Source organism: Microchirus variegatus (assembly GCF_963457635.1).
Source record: "Microchirus variegatus genome assembly, chromosome: 8".
NCBI classification, from domain to species: domain Eukaryota; kingdom Metazoa; phylum Chordata; class Actinopteri; order Pleuronectiformes; family Soleidae; genus Microchirus; species Microchirus variegatus.
Window position 1 is genome coordinate 1,860,005 of NC_139809.1, and position 21,477 is coordinate 1,881,481.

The window sequence follows — 21,477 nt, forward strand, 5'->3', positions numbered from 1 at the left end:
AATGGATTTGGGATCAGTTCATGACTTTTATTCTGCTCAGAGTAATTCATCCTAAGACTTCTTATACATACAAAGGTAAATGTGTCAAAGTTTTTTTTTAAGCCTATTTTTTGACATTTACTGTCTCATACTTCAGGTAAACATACAGTACATAGAAAACACACTTCAGTCCTTAAATAAATCCAGTCCCACTGTATTTTTAAGCATACTTTAATAACAAAGAGCATATTGAAATGTCATATTGACTCCTTGGAAGACTCTTCATAATTATATATTTTTTTGAATGTATAATTGTTTGTTGGAAACATCAAATTAAACTAGTATTGCATGGGTTTTTTTCCACGATCATGCGAGGATGTCCCCCGCTCGACCTGGTTATATAATACAATCATTCTAATCAGTATTTATTAACATGGATATTTTTATTGCATTCATAATGTGAAAATCTGGCAAAGCTGTGTTTTACAGGTTTATAATTTCTTAATAAAGACTTACTAATTCTTGGACAGTTTTATAGAAAAAAATAATTATAAAACAGACAAAGTATTGAGTTTGTTTACCTTGAATAAATCATTTCTGATGAATGGTTGAGGTTAGCCCAATAGTTACACATATTATTCAATAATTAATTATAGTTAATTGATAAAGTTCAAATTTAGCCAATAATGATAAACAAATTGATGAAATGCATAGAAATAACGTAAACAATAAAATAAGACATTTCTAGTCAGACTGGAGTGATGTCACAGTGTTTCACAACTTAAAACTTCACAAAGACTTAGTTTTTGTTGATTGAGGAAAAAAAACATTCATCCTGAATTCCAGTGTGTATAACAAAAAAGTATTATCACATTTTTAAGTATTTAACTTTTGGTGGGTTTTTTTGCATTTGAGGATGGAGCCTCTGAAGACAATCTGTCTGGTATTGCTGGTGCAGTTTTCATTAGTCACCAGCAGGGAGCACTGTAGAGACAATGTCTCTCCTCGCTGTTCTGTTAATGAATCCATATGAATGTCAGTTGCATGATTAAAGCCTGCACAGGCTATAGAAATGTCATTAGTCAGTGGTTTGTTCCCTTTAAAGTCGCAGGGAAAAGGCAGAGTATCGTTTGGAATCATCAGAGATTCCTTTACCTAAACCATGTTATTGTTGAGTTTGGTCCACTCAAAAATGTCCTGCTCACACACAATGTCTGAGTTGATGAGCAGGTAGCGGTCGCCCACACAGAAGTGTTTCTGGCAGGCGGCACACTTGAAGCACTCCAGGTGATAAACCTTGTCCCGCACGCGCATCGTCATCTCAAACGCCCGGATCCTCTTCTCACAGGAAGCACAGAGGCCGTCTTGACCGAACAGTCTGCAAGAATGACAAGACGACAGCGTGTAAAAAACATCCAGTCGGCCTTAATAGCGTTATTCTGCAACAAGACATATAAGGTTTCCATGAAAATACTGGGTGGGCTTTTTGGAAATAATACAGTGTTGCACTGACTCAAATCAAATTAGCTCTAACTAAAATTTCCAACCTATTACAAAGACACAAAATCTTGGTGTAGATCTGATATGGCGTTACATACACTATTTATACAGGAAAATATGGCTAAATGACACTTATGTACTGTGAAAATACACTCTACAGGATACAGTAACTAGTAACCAGACAGTTTACTGTGAATGTACATTGTGGTACAGAGTAGTTTAAAATAGACAACAGACATGATGAAGTGACGTGTTTTTAAAGGAATACAGTACATGAGACATTATGCCAATAGATTTGTCCACTTGTCTTTTATTGTCTGAACTAGGAATGTGTTGAACAGGTTTCATTTAAAGCTACAGTGTGTAACCTTTGGTGTTCTTGTATTTGGTCTTTGTGAACAGACACAATGTAACATTATTTGTAAGAAAACTCTTTTGGTTTGGCTCTGTCAAGCAAAACTATCAGACCTGACTGAGGGAGCGTTTGTGTGTAATGACTTCTGAAAGTTTTGATGGACACTTCTTTGTTTTTCAGTCACCCTCTCAACCTGTTTGCAGTTACCCTCGCTGCACTAACGCAGTGTTGATGCTGCCCCCGTCTGTCTTGACATGGAATAAATAAAATCTTGGATGCAGCTGTAAAAACTGCTGTACTGAGACTAATAGAGAGAGATGTGTGGAGCTCATTTGTGTGAACTCATATGAAAATGGTTTGAATGTAACAGACACTTGTTCATATTTGAAAGTTATGCACTACAGCTTTAAATGAAAAGTCTGTAGGTCAATAATAACCACAATACATATGAAAGACTGTGTATATTCTAGGGCTGAAACCATTACTAAAATATTAATTATAACTATTTTGATAATCTATAAAAAAAAAAATTAACAAATTAAAACAGTTTACCTGGTTTCTTTGCTCTATATAACAAATAAATCACTAAAACTGAATCACTTTGGTTAGAGGACAAAACAAAACATTTGAGAACATTATCATTTCCAGGTTTGAGAAACACTGATCAATATTTTTCAACATTGTATGAAATTTTATTGACCAAATGAACGCTCGATTAATCTGAAAACAATATGACAATAATTATTTGTTTTTAGCGAATGTTACTTAAAGAAGAGTAAATTGTGAATTTATTGAGAATTATTTTCAACTGTGTATTAATATGGATTTGGTTCTCTACTGCGCTTTTACAGCAGAAGGACATGGTATGTTCAGTAGACGTGATTCAGAATAAACTACAGTTCTTCTGTTCATCATAGTGAGTGTCGCTGTGTGAAACAATGAAGACCTCAGTTTCCAACAGTGAATCACTCGGATTGTCCTGTTCTTATGACATCTGAGTGATAACCACTGTCTTGTAATTAAACAAATCCAGAAATTACATCATTTCAAACATCGCGTTGACAAACCTGAGGTAGTCTCTCCGACATAGTTTCCTCCCCAGCTTGTAGTAGAGGCGACGGCCGACCTCCCCCAGCCGACAGCCGCACAGGTCACAGCTCAGACAGTCCTCGTGCCAGTATTGCTCTATGGCCTTTAGGAAAAACCGGTCCCCAATGCTCTGCTGACACCCGCCACAGGTCAACAGAGAGGGCGGCATCTGGAGGACCTCGTCCACCGGCTCCCTAATAAGAATAAAGAAATCTTAAATATTCCACAGCTGCAACCATTGAGTTAGGGATGGGAATCGGTATCGGTCAGTATCGGTATCGATCCGATACTTGTCAACAATCATACAACAATGGAAAAAATCTTGGAAAATCAGCAAAAGCATTTTAGCGGAGTCATGTTTGGGTTGTTTATTTCTTTGTTTTGGGAGAAGGAAACATTTGTTACACAGACTCAGCACGTGTTGTTGACAGCTTAGTATCGGACTAATATCAGTATCGGTAGATACTCAAAATTTTTGATATTGGTATTGATATCGGGACATCCCTACCAATAAGTGATTTATACATAAGTTATTTATTGAAGAAGTTGGCCCCTAAAATGTCAGAAATAGAGGAACATGCCTCATATGGTCTCTTGAAGCTAAAATAGTTACGTTGGTGTTCAAAATAGTTTTTTTTTGTATTCTGTTTTGTTAATGCTAACCCTGCTATTCGTTCACCTTGTGTTACTTGAACATTTGCACTTTGCCTGTGTCCACCTGAGGGCGCCATTGGCTACTTCTGTGAAACAGCCTACAGCAGAGAAGCTTCAGGGCTTTTTAGAGCTGCTTTAATATATATACTTTAACAGATCCAATAAACTGTACAGACATATACGGCATGAATATCTTCACTTTAGATTGGCCTTGTTTCCACATCTATGTTAATCTACACACAACCATTGAAATATTGACAATATCACAGGTTTATGTTGGACTGAGAGCAGCTCGACTCACAGTCAAACTCAAAAACTAAAGGATATAAAGGATTTTTTTTTTAAAAGTGCATTGAATGTAGGTTATTACCTAATGAACAAAAAAAACAGTAGTGAGCCATAACCCACAGTGCATTGACAATGCGCCCTTTAATAAGTGTTTTATACATGTATAATATATATATAGAGAATTAATTCGGCGACTTACTCGTTGGCTTCCATCGTCTTCCTCTCTATGGTGGATGACATTCCTGTCATGTGATGTCCAGCCTGATCCAGCTGAGTCCTCAGTGTCCACACAGTCTTCACCTCAGCGGTTACCTGTGAGTGCGTGTGCGGGCAGACTGGAGCCGACCCTCGCTGCACCTGCTCCCGCAAGATTAACAGACGCCGTTTGTGTTTGCGCGTGTTTTGTGTGTGTGTGTGTGAGTGTCAGTCGGCTGCGGTGGAAATGGCCGCAAACCAAAAAAAGCCTCTGGTGATGGTGGAGGACATTGTCATCATCATTTCCTGAGGCAGTTACCCGGGGTGACGACACTTCATATCTCTCAGATAGACACAACCATCCTGCTGCTGCTGCTGCAGCTGCTGCAGCGACTTTCACCACTTTATCAGTCAAACCATGGTGGACGCGATCAGCAGGTCATTGGCGCGTGGATCTCCGTGTCCGTGCGTCTTTATTGTGGGGTGAGCGCGCGCTCCTGCACATCAGCGTTATTGTGCAGCAGCAGCAGCAGCAGCAGCAGCAGCAGCGGTGTGTTTGGTTTAAATGCGTCTGCCCCCCCCCCCCCCCCCTCGCTCTCTGCTTTCGTTTCCTTCTTCCTGCTCACGACTGTTTGACAATGGGGGGAAATGGGTCTTAAAGCGGCAGTTTTGCTGTGTACAGTGTGTCCTGGCTGTCAGGAGAGCAGCAGTAACAGCAGCAGTAACAGCAGCAGTAACTACAGGGTCGTGACTGAGACTAATGAGTTCATTACATGCTTTGCTTCACCTTCGAGCTGATAAGACACAAGATAAACAGTCACGATTCAGTTAAACCACAATGACCTTTTGTTTTCTCTGTTAACTACAGCAAGTCTCATAAATACTCTCTGGTGTGTAGTGTTTTTAGAACAACCTCCACAGACTGTACAAGGTGTTACTAACCCTTTATAAATCATTCAGATCACAGGTCATGATGTTATGTTCTCAGGACTTTTTATTATTATTATTATCAATATTATAATTATTATTATAGAAATGTACTTTTTATAATTTTGAGCTACTTGAGAATCCAGTTTGCACTATATACTTTAACAGTTACGTAAACAGCAAAACTTGTAAATTAAATACAATGTAAGTTATTTTAAATAAAGCAAACAATTATAAATTGAACTCTTCTTACAATAAAATCTAAAATAACCCAGAAGCAGCAAAAAATATTCAGTGTGCTTTTGCTAGTGCACATAATAATAATAATAATAATAATAATAATACATTCTGACTGATCTGTTCTTTTACTTTTGAAACAGTGAAAACATGCAGAATTTTGAAGTTGAGTTTAATCACTTATTTTTATTATTATTATTACCAGGGTGTCAAGTTTGTTAACTTGATCATACATGTAAAATGTCAACATGCAATGTTTTAAGTGTCAGTATAAGATTTTTTCTCAAAAGTAGTAAAGCAGAATAGTGGCCTGCACTGTTGCCGGTTCCAATCCCGCTTCGACCGAGGGCCTTCCTGTGTGGAGTTTCCATGTTCTCCTCATGTGCATGTGGGTTTTCTCCCATAGTCCAAAAAGGTTATTTGGACACTTAAAATTGATGGTAGGTGTGAGAGTGAATGGTTGTTTGTCTCTATGCGTCTCTGTCTGTGATGGACAGGAGACCTGTCCGGGGTTCACTGTGCACCGAAATTGTGGAGGATATAGAAAATAAATGATTTGTAAGAAAAGTAACAAACCACCATGCACTGATTCATTTACATCTAATAAATTGCAGGTCACAATAGATGAGTGTTGTGGATTTTTACCTCTGTGTGTGATTGTACCTTCCACACAAATGTGTAAAATGGTAAAAGAAGATGAAGGATGTTGTCAGGGAAAAGCACTGTGATGTGTCTACATATCTGTCCTCACACACAGCCTTTCCTTTTCAAACCAGAACTGCTTTTGGCCCTTCTTCTTATCTGCTGCCAGTGCCTCAGGGCTGCCTGCAGGAGGGAGGAGCACACACAGCAGTTGGACTGGGCAGAGAGATAAAGCCCCTCAACTCCAGCAGCTGTAGTCAGCTCTTAAGCCAGATGCAATGGAATACAACTGTGGGCAAACTGTAATTATAGGCTGAACACTTCCCTGGGCTAGACAGTTGTTGCACTGGACGCCCACCAAGCTGAGAAAGCCCAGCAGCAAGGTGAGCATGGTACTGTTTTGTGCCAACTATTCAGGAAGCAGGACACCTTTACAGTGAACATGAAAAAAAAAAATGAAATGGGGAATAAAAGAACAAATGTTTTTACCCTTAGTGTCTTTGTACAACAGCAATGGTGTGTTTGTTGTGCACCCAACAAAGACTCTTCAAAGAGTTTCAACACACTTTCCTGAATGTCACTTTGGCACCAGCATCAAACTCAAGAAGACATTTACTAGAGAATTGTGAAACAAGAGAAAGGCTTCAGATGCGACACAGTGACACCAACGCATCCACTACTTCCTGCACATTTGACTTAGAAAGCCCAGAGGATATGCATCTTGCACACAGAGATGACACTTTCTTTTGGGGGGTTGGTGCACGCTGCATTCACTTCCTGCAGCTCTTTACATGATGGTACCCCACATGGCTTCTCGGATAGACAGGTTGACTCCAGATGGCTCAGCGTGATAGCAGAATTTAGGATTTCAGTCCACTAGACTTGTGCTAATTATGGGTGCTACAATAGCAAGTAGCAGGGGTTCCTAAATGTCACTAGATAAGAGTTGCACATTACTTCAGACTTGACATTTATTTACCACCCCTCCTTCATAACATTGTGAAAAGCTTTGTGTCTCAATTTCAATTGTAGTATTTTGATCATTAATGTTATGGTGTGGGCTTTCATCCCTGCCACTGAGTCTGGAAGCAAATAGTTAAGAATATCGTAAAGCTTTTGGGAAGTGGTGTCACTCATATCCAGCTTCCTGTTTTCTGCCTGTTGGGTCCTGAGAGCATTACGGAGTTGAAAGCTGTGTGGAATTTGTGGGCAGTAGGAAAATAAGCGTTGCCACGAAGGAAAAAGTGAAGCTCTATTGAACAGCTCTGGCTCTTTCTTTCCATCGTTGTTCAAACAAAGTGTATACGTCTCAAATTAATTTACCTTCTAAATATTATCTTGTTTCGTGATTACAGACTTTTTAATTGGACTGTGAACCAAAGCTGTGACCCACAGGCTGCAGCGTGAAATATAGACCCAGGCTTAAAGGCTCATTTCCTGAAATAACAGAACTCTGGACATAGTGTTGGCTCCAGAGCAGCAATAGCATAACAGATGTCTTCCTGTCCGATCTGAAGTAAAGTGATGTTTTAAAACCTCCCTTTGAGATGTCACCAGTCTACAAAGGTAGGGATATTTCATTATCACATGGGGTTAAACTAAAGCGCTGTGAGATTGATTGTAAAGGCCAAGGTGTAAAGATCAGAGGTCAGATGAGAAACCATCCTGGTATTCTTTCAGAGAATGGCTGGTGTTCGCTGTTGTTGTGTAATTGAGATACAGCAGGCTGCGGAAATGAGTCATTTGTTGAAAGGGAGCTTCACTTACCCTCGGGATCCTCCCATAATCAGTATTATCCTCAAAAGAAAAACACTTTCAGTGGAACAGTGCAATCAAAAAGTCATGCAGCCATGTTAACTGCTTCCTGTGTTTGGCAAAACAAAAGAAGGCTGCTTTCACATTCTCCACAGAGCAATGGTCAGTGTACTTTCCATAATGACACATGTGGTCAAAACTAAAAAGTGAACAAAAACCACGAGTCACAAATGAGCCGTAGTAACAGACTTTTGTGGAAAAAGTTGAATCCTCAAGTTTTGGTGAATTTCATAAGCTACAATTATCTTCTCTCTAATGGGAAATCTGTCAATGGAACCGTTGAAAACAGAAGTTCAGACTAGAAATGGTTTTAAAAAAAAAAAAAAAAACTTCTGTTCAGGCCCAGTTAATGTTATTTTTGTTGATCATACTGCTGAGCTTTACTGCCACCTGGTGGTGTACATTACAATTACAATTTTGGACAGAGAAAGTGATGACTGCATTTGTGTTTTTGACACAAAGCACCACTTCTTATTATGATACAGTGAATTAATGGAATATTATAATAGAAAGCATTTACTTTTCATCTCTGCCGGCATTCCAGTGTGAATGGGTTTGTGTTTGTAAAACTTAAAAATATGAATTGTTGTTTTATTATTGTTATTATTATTATATTATTATTAGCAGTAGTATTATTTTGGAGCAATCTCTGTACACGTCGCATTTTACTCAATTTTATCAATTTAGGAATATATAAAGTATCGGCTTTGTTTTCTGTTTTACTTGTTTGTGTTGTGAATTTGTTTAAAACGATAAGATGATGTTTGTGAATGAGACAGATGTGTACGTGCACATGGCAGCACGTGCAGCAGCGGCTGCAGAGAAAGATGCTGTAAAGACAGGGAAGGATGGAGAAAAGAAACCTAATCAAAGCTAGTGATTGTGCAGATTTTTAGCCGAGAGGCTGCGGAGCTATTTGCCTGACCACAAATAACAACTTTATAATATGTAATTGCAACAACATCAGAACTATCAAATTAATTTTATTCAGTATGTTTCAATGTAGTATTATACTGTTATTTAGAACAAAAGTGTGATTTACCAAGGCCTATTGTGTATTTTATGTAGACCGGCATATCTTTGACTGCTATAAACGGACCTCCGCCTTTATAAAGAGTTTCTTCGTCTTTCGAACCGTCTCAGTTGTCGGTGAGGCCGGCGGGGCGGATCCCACACTAGAGTGAAAGAGAACATAAAGCAACACAACAATAATAACAACTTGGCCGTGTCGTGCATTTCGCTAGCAAGCTCGCCTGTGGATATATAAAATATCAAGGTGGGTGAATCGGGAGACACGCCGCGGTGCGAGCTCGGCTTCTGACCGGCTGTTGACTAGCACGCCTCGCTGCCAGGAGCTAGCAGTGCATGAGGATGCTAAGTCAGTGCTGTGTGCTAATGGACAGGGCCGTTTACCGAACTCCGTGAGCTGACCGCACTTGTGAGGCAACACAGACCCGCCACGACACGACTTTGTAGCACGTCACAGAAAGAATAACAATATTATACATATGCAATCTTATGATAGAGAGTTAAATGGCTCCTCTTTAGTTCACACAGAGTTGGCTCTAAAGTTAACCAGTTGTTATGATGTTTGTTGTGTTTCTATTTACGAAGCTATACATCGCTGTAATATAGCGGTAACACCTGGATAACACGGATTTTGCAGGCCAACACTGTGCTGCTCTTCTACCACTTCTCCGACCTGTCATTATTCCGTGTCATCACCTGTGCTATTGCACGTTTGTAAAGAACTGGTGTTCTAAATGTGTAATGTTATTCCTGCGAGATTTATTTTAGAGCTCCATCTAATGACTATTTTCGAATTTGATTAATATGCTGATTACTTTCTGGATTAGTCCTTCACCCCAGGGTGATGTCATCCAAGTCCTTGTTTCATAGCCTGACAAAATCATGTCCAAAAAAAATACTTGGTAAACTGAAAACTGTATAAAAGAAGGTATTTTCAACATCACATTTTTCGTAATTAAAGTCTCTGATCATTAATATCCAATATTATGCAATCAAATGTTATGTCATGTAGAGATGACAGATTCTTTTTGATGTAAAGTGTGCCTGACAGAGAATGTGTCATTACAATTTTGTGTGATTTCAAATGTTTCTAAAATGTCCAATCCCATGGCAAAATGTGATGATAATGAGTTAGATGGATACTCTTTTTTTTGAGGCGGCATCAGACTGGTTTTGTGTCCTGATGCAGATGACCAGTGTTGTACCTAAAGTATCTTTCACTCAGACTTAAAGTCTGAACTTTGCTGCATGAAATTCATTGGTTTTCTTATTCAAAGTAATACAAGCAATTATAGGGGCTCAGTGGACAATGCACATTAACTGGGTTTTGACAGTTCATTGACTAAACAACAAATGGTTATTGCACAGTTAAAAATAAATTGTTTCATACTTTCATTTTTTAGATGCCCTCAGCAATGAATGCAAACAGAGCACTGCAGACTGCCAGCCCAGATGTGGGATCCGCTCCAGGATCAATGGGCAACGTTCCACTTGGAGGAGGACAATCTGAAGTTTTGAAGCAAGTGCTGGGTGTCATTGACAAGAAGGTCCGCAACATGGAAAAGAAAAAGGTGAGACCTTTCATTCTAGTTCTTCCAGAAAGCACCTACTGCAGGTACATCTCTTGCTAAAAGGAATAGTTTTTCTAATGTAATGTGTTAACTTTTGTGTTGGATGGTCTACAGAGCAAACTGGATGATTATCAAGTCAGGAAGGAGGGCGGTGAACGACTCAATCAGGACCAGCTGGTAGGTACATTGAAGCCTGCATCTTTTTGTTCAAAAACATACAAACCCTGTGATAAAATTATTTTTTTATCAATTTGTGAAATGTTGATTTCTTCTTTATTTTGTAGGAGGCCCTCTCCAAATATCAAGAAATCACACATAATTTGGAATTTGCACGGGAGTTGCAGAAGACGTTTGTGACACTGGGACAAGATGTAATGCGTACTTTATATATCTGTGCTACTCCACAGTGGTGTCTGTCCTGACTTTAAACACTCAAGCTTTATGTCACTTTTGTTTATTTTCATTAGCTCCAGAAGGTGGTAAAGAAGTCTGTGCGGCGGGAGCAGCTGCAGCGCGACGAAGCAGAACAGAGGAGGCTGAAGACGATTCTGGAGTTGCAGTTCCTCCTGGACCGACTGGGAGATGAAACTGTGCGGCAGGACCTGAAGCAGGGACTCTGTGGCTCACCACTGTTGACAGACGCAGACCTTGCAGCTTTTGATGAGTTCTACAAATTAGTGGGGCCAGATCGAGATCAAAGTGTTATGTGAGTCTGAGCTGCCAAGGCTTTAATATCTGATTTAGCTTTAATATCTATTTGTTTAAGATGTTTTTTTGATCAATCGCATATCATCTCTACACATCTCAGGTTGGTTGACCAGTATGAAGAAGCATCGGTGCATCTCTGGGACCTGTTGGAAGGGAAGGACATGGCTGTGGTTGGGACGACATGTGAGTGAAAATTGTCAATATTAGAACTATTCTATTATCTTAATTACAATAACAAACAACATTGTGATATTTCCGATTTTGTATAGAACATAAAAACAAGATGCTCATGTGCGACCTGGCGGCTTTATTTAGATTAAGCTGGTGGTCTCTATTGTTAGTAGAACATGTTATCCAATAGTTTATGATCAGTCATCAACAAGCTTATAGTGTAGTTGGCCATAGGCCCAGGGCAAAAGGCATAGAACAATACTGCTATATAATATCATATGATACTGCAGGCTATAAACTAGTCTTCATTCGATAGTGTTGCGTGTAATGTATTTTGTTAATGCACCATGTGTACAAGACTGGGAAAAATCAGGCCTTGGGTATTTTGGCATACTGCAATCTCAGTGGTCTGGCCTTGAGAAATGCTCTGCTGCATTCTGCTCGGGAGCTGAGCACCGTGGGCTTATCCTGACTCAGCAGTGTGGCAGGGTGCCAGTGGCCCTGTTGCCTGTGGTTCCACTGGTCAAGTCACATTAGGATACTGGTGACCCAGTTTGCTGGAGTGACACAAGCCACCCTTTTTACTTCTGGAAGGAGGTCTTATTTGATGAGTCAGGGTGATATTTATCCAGGGTTCTGCAGACCGTTAAGGAAATAATACTGACCTGCTTTTTCTGAAGAATTAAAAGTGCAAAGGTCTGTGCTGAAGGATTAGTGTTCTTTAGTAAATTGCAACGCATGCTTGATGTAGCAGCCCTTTTCTAATCTAATCAGTCACTAGTTTTTCAAAACATTAAGCTACTAACAGCTACTGAATAATGCCAGGGTTACAGCAGTACTTTATCTGATTAGTGTACTGTATAATGGGATAAAAACTGAAAAAAAAAAAGCCCAAATGGAGAAACTTAGCTGTGCATCTCCTTTTGTAATAACCACAATCATTATTGCACTCTTGGAATCATTTTCCACATTCCAGCTTAATTTGTGTTGCCTGATGACCTGAGCTTAACCTGACACACTAACCCTGATCTGCCACCATAAGGAAACATTTGTCAATGTGATCACATGACCTAATTGACTGCAATATTTTAGCTCTCCTTTACAATTGTCACTTTAGTCTAAATGTAACCCATTAACGTCTTTTTAACACTATCTTGACTTTAATTACCTGACATGTTGATACAAGGGTAACCATGTGTTTCTTCTACTAGACAAAGCACTGAGGGAGACCTTGGACCAGGTTCTGCTGAGCGGGTACTTTGACAGGGTCCAGGCTCATCAAAATGGAGTTTGTGAGGAGGAAGAGGAAGAGGAGCCGGTGGCAGTGGCAGCGGCGGCGGCAGCAGCAGCGGCATCAGTAGCAGCTGAATCGTCGGAAGCAGAGGAGCAGACTGTTGATCCAGGTTCTGACTTTTCTCTTAAGTCATCCTGCACCAAACCTGACTGTTTAGAATGTGTATGTACTGAAATAACAAAGAGATCAGCATAGCCAACTAAACTGTCCTCCCTCTTTGCAGAAACTGAAGTTATTGAGGAGTTCACAGAGCCCATCGAGGTGGAAACAACAGAAGTGAGACATTAACATTCCTGTTCCCAGTTACATTGTGCGGCTTTTTGTGTTTTGGGTCTAACGATTTCTTTTGTCTCCCTCCAGTTTGTAAATAGACAGTTCATTCCAGACAGCACATACAGTGGCAGTGAGAAGGAGCAAGGGGACGAGTGGACCACGGACACAGAGGTAAGTTACAGGAAAGTGGTTTTTCTTGGACTTTGTTTTGTTGAATATTTGCTGTATTTTTAGTTCTGATTAGAAAAAAATGATTAAACTTCAAATGACCTCCATTCAAAGAGGGAAGTGAGGTATACATCCACCACATCACTATGTTTTTATTACAGGGGGAGAAAAAACAGCATTGCCATAATATTCCTCCTTTGGTCACGTTCCTCGAAATTTTACAGTAATGTTTGTAATGACAGACACATGGTAATGAATGCAGTATATTATTACTGTTTGCAGTTTGATCTTTGAAGAAAGGCTTTTACTTTTTATTGCACAGAAACTAATGAATTTTAGTTCTCTTCAATCATTGAATTTGCATCTGAGGCCAGTGTTAGTGTTTGCATGTGCAGAAGTGCTGATCTGCTGTGTTTCACACAGCTTTGTCATTTGCACCAGGTGTTTCTCCTGCTCACCTGCCGTGGAGATCTTTTGTAGCCTGTGCTATGTTTTGCATAAGGTTAAACTGCAAATAAACTTCTGTGTCAGTCAATGTCATCTTATTTGTTGATGGAGTCAACACGGTGTGAATCACTAGGTGTAGATATTTAACTGGTGCGTCTCTATCCCAAAAATATTCTACTGGATTTAGATCTGAGGCCATTAGGATCAGATGAAACTCTTATCATCTTTCTGAAACTCGTTTTAGTGAAATTGTGATCTGTGACATGCAGCATTGTTATGCTATAACGTAGTCATGGAGGGATGAATATGGTGAGCAGCAGCAGTACTCGGGATGGTGACATCCAAACAATGATTCATTGGTATTGAGGGGCAGCAAGTGTGCCAAGAAAACATAGCATTACACCATCACCAGAAGGCTGGACAGTTGACACAAGGCAGGATTAGTCAACAGCTTCATGCTGTTGATGCCAAATTCTGACCCAATCATCTTTACCTCGGCTGACATTGAGCATATTTTCGGTCTTGAACTCTCCAGTGTTCGACTGCTCCCTGGCAGTTTGACCTGTTAAGCGTTCAAACAAATCTGAATATAAACCTGTATCACCTCTGCATGTTCTCATTTGTTTTGCCCTGTTTTAATGCGTTCATCATTCACCTGTTCTGCCTGTGTTGCATTCTTAGGCAGTTGGTGCCATGCTGCAGCAGCAGCCTGTGCAGCCTACGGCTTCACCTGTTGCCTTGGAGACCCACCCCTTGACTTTAACGTCCCCCGTTCCACCTACTGATCCTTTGGTCAGGAAGCAGGTGGTGCAGGACTTAATGGCACAGATGCAGGGAACGTACAACTTCATGCAGGTAAGGAGTTTGTGCTGCAAGCAAATATTAACTGTAAATGTTTTAATTTTAATCCAATTTCCATTCTGCTCTGGTTAATGTCCACCATCCATACTCCTTTGGCATTTCAGAGCCGCCAAAACATAGAAGTTTAAAAGCATTTCTGGTTGCGTTTTAGTTTGAAAACCACAGGGCAGTTTTAGGCTTTGGAAACGATGACTCGGTTAACCTGTGTTCACTTCTTAGATGATTCTTATCACAAACCATCAGCCTTGAACAAAAACCTCCATCAATTCTTTCAGTATGAGCTTTACCTCATTGTCGGTTTAATAACACACAATATTGCACACACATATTTCTGTAGAGCTCATACGTGTGCATAAACGGCTCAAAGCAGTTTACTCTGAAATTTCACACGTTATAAATACTGAACCTCTATAATCCAGACAAAGCTCCTGAATTAGTTGGTGAAGGAGCAGATGCTCAGACACGGGAAGTTATTTTTATTGATTTTTTTTTTCTGCTGTGAGGGGAAATGTTGATTTGTTATCTTTGTGTTTATTTCAATTGAATATGTTAATGAATTCAGTGAGGCAGGTCGTTTCAGCAGCTCACAGGTTTTAGTTAGTAATGACAGACGCAGCAGGATAACGACTCTCAAGCAGCAACTCTGTTTAAAAACACCTCTGGCTTCTTCCACGCATTGTTGTCATGTGTTTTTTTCAGCACTGCCATTTAAAATGATGCTTCTCTCCTCTCAGGACTCCATGCTGGATTTTGACGGACAGCCCGTTGACCCTGCCATTGTATCGGCGCAACCTATGAACCCGGCTCAGAGCATCGACTTGACACAGATGGTGTGTCCTCCAGGTAGGTTATGCTGCCAGTTTGTGTGAAATGTTCTAAAGGAAATCTGACAGTGAGAGAGTTTTTGTTGACTAAAGTTCAATCTCAATATCTTAATCTTAGTTCATGCAGAGTCTCGGCTATCGCAACCCAACATAGTCCCCGTCCAACCTGAGCCCACGCAAGTAAGAGAGCAAATATGACACGAACATGCTGATGGGGGATCGCACCTTTTAAAAAATCTTAAAATGGGCAGTACCTTATGTTTTTCTCTTGCTTTTTTTACAGGTCCCCATCGTCTCCCCAACACCGCCCCCCATGTATCAGACCTCTCACACGCCGGATCCTCGACCCTCTTCAGAACCCCTTGACCCCATCCAGGTAAAACTTTAATCCGGTCAATTGAGAGTTAGTTGCCAAAAATAAATAATCTTAAATTGTTTTGATTGATGGGGGAAAAAAGAAGGGGTTAATGAGTACATGCTGTCATAATGTGACAATGTTCTCCTCTTCCACACAGACCTCCATGTCATTGTCATCAGAGCAGCCTCCCCCCTCCACAGATCTTTCCCCTCCCTCTCAGACGCAGGTTTTCCAGCCCGTTTCCAAAGCTCCTCACAGCACTGGCATCAATGTCAATGCAGCACCATTCCAATCAATGCAGACAGTAAGTGTGTGACGACGCCGTCATATGTTTTTCATCTAAACCGTACTGAGATGTAGCCAAATAATACATGTGCTAAAATCATTGAATGATCAAGTTTAAATTGGACTGGACTCCCCGACCTTAAATGAAGCTAAAAATGACTTGCATTAGTAATTGTATGTTGAGTCCTGAAGTTTCAGTAATGTGCTTTACCTCTTATGAGATCCTTGATCCTTCCTCTGGTTTTGGCTTCACCACAATGTGGCCCTTGTTTACCCTCAGGTGTTCAACCTCAATGCCCCAGTCCCGCCAGCTAATGAGGCCGAGGCCTTGAACCAGGCCAACCAGTACCAAAACAACTACAACCAGGCTTTCAGTAACCAGTCACAGCATCCTGTGGAGCAGACAGACATGCAGTCAGAACAGCTACAGTCTGGTGGGCAGATTTTTCCTTACGTTGTTCGTTTACTCACTGGATTGATTGTGCCCCTTTTTGTCTTTTCTGAGATTACATTCCATGTTAATACTTTGCTGTGGTGTGGCCACAGATTGACTCCCATTTGTTTTGCTTGAACAAATTCCATGTTTTTCTTTCAGTAGTTGGTGCTTTTCATTCCCAAGACCCGTCAGGAGGCCATCAGCAGCCGTCTCCACAGGGCCCAGGCTTTGGCAGGCAGGCTCAGTCCTTCTACAACAGCAGGGGTATGTCTCGTGGTGGACCCCGTAATGCCAGGGGTATGATCAACGGCTACAGAGGCTCCTCAAATGGATTCAGAGGTACACTCACAACCTATAGACACAAGTAAATTAAAGAAATCCATGTAAAAAAATTCAACAATATATAAGTGTTGCTGTGAATTGGTTAAGGCCACATTATACTTCTCCGACTGCGTAATGCATTATCTGTCTGCGTCACCACGTAGACCACTCGAGCCTTTATACTTCTGCGTCGTGGTGACGGATAGGCGCTGCAATTTCCCGCCCAATCAGTAGGGGTCGCTGCGCAAGGTTGTTGTGCTTCAGGCTACAGTGAGCAATGGCGTCCGAGGGAGAAAGACTGTTGTTGTTGAAACAGTGGCCGTTTGTCACTTTTCTGTGTCCCGGAACGCAGTTTTAAGATAATTTGAGGCGAGAAATTGGCCATTTAGAGTCTAAACATGTGCTGTGTGTGTTAAGATATGACGTATTTATAGTTTGGCAGCGACGAAGTCGGCGGTGTTCAGCTCCACCCTCTGTGGACGCTCGGTGCTCACTGTGAGCCGGCACAGAGCAACGTTATCTCGGCCTGTTCCTGAGGACCAATCGCAGCTCTTGCCGTCTCCGTTGTACCTTGACGGAGTGACGGACACTTAAAAAATATTCCGTGCAGCCGGAGACGACGCAGAGACTCTACTACAGGTTCTGCGTCGACGCAGAGGACTCTGCGTAGCCTACGCAGAGCACTTTACGCAGGAGTATAAATTGGGCTTTAGTCTATTTTATTATTATTATTATTATCATTATTTTAAAAAGGGTATTTTAATTTCATCCTTGGTGGGACTGATATAAAGGAAGAAAAGAGGGCTTTACTGAATGAATAGCAGAGTAGCATCACTCATGCACTGCTGCTTGTCTTTGGTGAGCAGTCTGATATCAGATGGTTACTATGGTGATGGTACTTGGAGCAGGTGTTAGCCAAAATAATCAGAATGACAAATGATGTTCAACATGGCCATTGTCTGAAAGGGGCTTAAATTATGGATCTTATTGTTGTTGTTGTCAGTAGAAGCATTTTTAATGTTAAGCTCTTGTTTTCTTCCAGGTGGATATGATGGTTATCGTCCTCCTTTTACCAACACCCCAAACTCTGGTTATGGACAGACTCAGTTCAACACACCCCGTGATTATTCGAATGGAAATTATCAGAGGGTATGAGGAGCATTCAGACCTCACACTGGCTTTGATGATTCTGATTATATGATCTGCTGCAGCTGTTTCTAAAATGTGTTCTTTCTCCTGTTGTTCTTCAAGGACGGTTACCAACAGAACTACAAGCGTGGAGCTGGTCAGGGACCTCGAGGAATGTCGAGAGGCAGCACTCAGGCCATGCGATCTTGAGGGTGAGGCGGGAAGAAAGCCTTTCTTAATGACTGTGACTGATTTAATTGCACCACACTGAAAATTCAAAATTCATCCATGCATTTGCCCCAGCTCACTCATGTCCTCTTTTTCCGTTTGTTCATCAGTGGTATTTTTCCTGTTTCTTTAGTCAAAGTAAAAGCCTGCTTTGATTTTTGGAAATACATCATTTAAAGTCTAAAACACAAGGTAAGCTGTAAATCTAATCATTGATTTACACAAGCCATGTGTCACAATATTCCTGTAAACTTGAAAGATTTCATAAGTTATTTTTTGTATTAAAAATGCACCTGCCACTGCTGGTCCAATCCTTGGGAGTTCAATCCCTTTTCTCGGTTCTTTTGTCATTTTGATTCTTAAAAAAAAAAAAAAACGAATAAGCCTTTTATGTTCAGTGAGCTCCCGTTTTCTTGTTTGTAAATTGATGTTGCTTCAAGAGTTTCAATAAAGTTGTGTTGCATACCCGTGCTTCAGCTGTTAGTTTTTGTTGCAGTGCTGAGACCTGTAGAATGTTAAATGTTATCTCATGGTATGATTTAACTTTCAAAAATATTGTTTTAATATCAACGGTTTTTTTGTTGTTGTTTTTTTTATTATTAAATATTTTATTAAATGAATTGTTCACAGTCCATATGCCGTAATTTTAAACTGCCAATAATGGTCACTACAAATACCTGAGTTGTTGCTTCTATCTCTAGCCAGTGATGCAGCGTCACCGCATGGTAACAAGAATTTTTAAAAAGACGACAAAATACCTGCTACAAACTTTCTGAATCGATCCTCTAAAGCATGTGTCAAACTCGAGGCGATTGTGTTACCCGCAAAGTGTCGGCACCGTCCAGATCGAATTGTCTCATTGTATATGTATCATGCGACGAGTGAAATTGAATAAGTAAGAAATACAGAAAGTTATTTGGCGATATGTTACGGAGTAGTTGCCTTTATTCTACATTACATTTAGTTACATTTGTTCTCTATGACAGTTACATCTGGCCCTTTGAGGGTAACCGTTATGCTGATGTGACCCTCAGTGAAAATGAGTTTGACAGCCCTGGGTTAGGGTTAGAAACCTCAAGAAAATGTATCTGACACTGAATTGTAGCACGCTTCTTAAAGCTTATACAGCAACAAAAAAAGACGAAGATCGCAGCATCAAGGTGATTTGTAATGACATTGATATCTTTGTAATCTCTTGAGTGCAAGTTTGAAAGCACATTTTTGAATTGAGAAAATAATAAAAATCCTCGCAGCTGTTACAGAGAACTAATAACTGGACTTTGAGCAACTATATTAAAATAATTCTTTCAAAATTCTGAATAGGAATGAAAAATAATTAAAATGTTTTATTAAAAAGTGCCAATATGGGAAATGTATCTAAAACTCTACAATGTTTTTCATTTAAAAAAATTATCATTACATTAATTATTATATTTTTTATGTACAGTCAAAATTATTTACAATAAGCTCGTAGACAACAACATAATGAACACAACTTTTTCATATTATTCAGAACCTTTAGAGAACTTTGTTTATACAGTTGCTTAAAGTGTATTTGAAACAGCAACAATGTGTTATACAACGTGCATTCAGAGAGATGGCGCTCTTCGTGTTTTATATTGAAAACCGGATGTCGATGTCCTTACAATTAATTAAGCTAAATGTTAGCTTGACGCTTTGGATCGCAGACCTTTTACTGTAACAACCTTTGTAAGGAGCGCGGTCAAATTCAGCGTCAGACAGTTTCACCGCAGTTTCAGACATGAAATACATCATACAAGAAAAATAAGTTATTGATCTACTTTTCCTTGGTGTTCTGTCCCTTTAAAGGCGTGTGTAGTTTGTGGGGAAGCTGTGACGCTTGTTTTTAGTCATTATTAATATGTTTTAGGGAGAAGAGGCAAGGAGAAGGGTTCACTTGACGCCTGGCAGACTCAACGCAGGGATCATCACCTATAGTGTCGCGTAAATGTGACGTCACACACCGGGGGTCCTCCATGAACGAGTGTCTCCACGTGAGAGTTCAGCATCAACAGCATGATGATGGCTGCGCTGTAACTCCAGTCTCTGACTTATAAACATTCTGTGAAAATTAATTAATAAGTCGTTTGTCTGCATCGGAAGGTAAATGTGAAAACGCGTCGCGTTTGAAGTGGCGCTTTGATATCGCGATATTTGTGGCTCTTTATCTAATCGCTAGCTTTCGAACTCGTTCATTTTTCAAGTTTAGCTAACTTCACGTCACCGGCGCAGTCGCTGCTGACACCTGATTTTTTTTGAGTTAAGTTCTTCGTGTTCGATTCGTCTCGGTGACGGAAGGAGGAGGACGATGGCAACGGTTCGCAAGAAGATCGACAACCGGATCCGTGTGCAGATAGAGAATGGAGTCTCTTTGCTGCACCGCTCCATGTTTGTTGTGGTGGGAGATCGAGGTCGAGATCAGGTAATGTCTCATTACTTTCATCACCTGGTCCAAAGTGGTCTATATGCTGAAAAAACGTTGAAGTAAGCCTTTATTCCAGTTTCACAAATAGAATAAAGGTTTCACAAATCAGAGAGTGTGTTTTTATGAATCTTCAGGGTCTGTAGGATAATCTAGTCCAGATTTGAGAAGTCTAGGTACAGTGGTTTTGGATCAGGACTTGGTCCAAAGTGGTCTATATGCTGAAAAAAGGTTGAAATTATACTTTATTGCATTTTCACAAATAGAATAAAGGTTTCACAAATCAGAGAGTGTGTTTTTATGAATCTTCAGGGTCTGTAGATTAATCTAGTCCAGATTTGAGAAGTCTAGGTACAGTGGTTTTGGATCAGGACCTGTTCTAATGAGGTCTGAGTATAAAACAAAAACGGTGAAATCTCCCCTTTAGAATTTTCATAAATTAAATAAAAGCTTCACAAATGCAACAGTGGATGTCATGCAAGGTTAATGTCTTACCTAACGTGTCTAAAATGTTTTCACATCAAGAAGTGTCACAAAAAACAGACAATCAGTGTGAAAACAGTCACACTGCGCATCAAGTTTATTTCCCCTTAACTTTCTCCTTAAGTGCCGAATCGGATGCTAACTTCAGCGTCGTTTCACCACCACACTAATCTAGGAGTCTCGGGTTTCTTTTCAATATTTATCAATCAATCAAATTTTATTTGTATAGCCCACAGTTTACAAAACATAGTTTGTCTCACGGGACTTCACAGGGTTGGTAACATCCTCTGTCCTTAGACCTTCGACCAGGGTAAGGAAAAACTACCAGGGAAAAAAAACCCTTATAACAGATAAAAAAGGGTAGAAACCTTAGGGAGAACCACAGGTGAGGGATCCACTCTCTGGACCAGGGGTCTGCAACCTGCGGCTCTAGAGCCACATGTGGCTCTTCAGCCACTCTGCAGTGGCTCCTTGTAGCTTTAGAGAACAAGGCAACAAATAAAAGTGTTTTAAAATGTTGTGCATCACGTAAAACGTCGACGTAAAATGCAATATTAAGTACACATTTGGATGTGTCCTGTCCATCTTTGGATCCACATACCGTTTTCTCAAGTATGAACGACACACAATCCAAATGTTTGCTTCATTTATTTCATAATGGGTTCATTTTAATTTCAGTAATTTGTCACAAACAATGAAACAATGGCAGAACCAGGTCTACATCAATGTGTTTTATTTTTGCTCCACTTTATAAGAGGTTGGGTATAA

The 21,477-nt window shown here is 40.2% G+C and overlaps 2 protein-coding genes across 2 annotated transcripts; one reads left to right on the forward strand and one right to left on the reverse strand.

Moving 5' to 3' along the window:
• Positions 1-306: 306 nt before the first annotated feature.
• lmo2 (LIM domain only 2 (rhombotin-like 1)) lies at positions 307-4,278 on the reverse strand. Its single transcript, XM_083893632.1, has 3 exons — positions 4,065-4,278; positions 2,902-3,117; positions 307-1,357 (listed from the first exon to the last, which is right to left on the reverse strand). The coding sequence occupies exons 1-3, from the start codon at positions 4,112-4,114 to the stop codon at positions 1,135-1,137; spliced, it is 489 nt and encodes a 162-aa protein (XP_083749758.1). The 5' UTR covers positions 4,115-4,278; the 3' UTR covers positions 307-1,134.
• Positions 4,279-8,828: 4,550 nt separating this feature from the next.
• Positions 8,829-18,240, forward strand: caprin1b (cell cycle associated protein 1b). Its single transcript, XM_083893197.1, has 18 exons — positions 8,829-8,957; positions 10,114-10,281; positions 10,396-10,458; positions 10,566-10,652; positions 10,749-10,987; positions 11,090-11,172; positions 12,372-12,563; positions 12,678-12,730; positions 12,815-12,898; positions 14,024-14,197; positions 14,938-15,046; positions 15,146-15,207; positions 15,311-15,403; positions 15,543-15,689; positions 15,951-16,104; positions 16,269-16,445; positions 17,470-17,576; positions 17,679-18,240. The coding sequence occupies exons 2-18, from the start codon at positions 10,114-10,116 to the stop codon at positions 17,763-17,765; spliced, it is 2,079 nt and encodes a 692-aa protein (XP_083749323.1). The 5' UTR covers positions 8,829-8,957; the 3' UTR covers positions 17,766-18,240.
• The last annotated feature ends 3,237 nt before the right edge of the window (positions 18,241-21,477 follow it).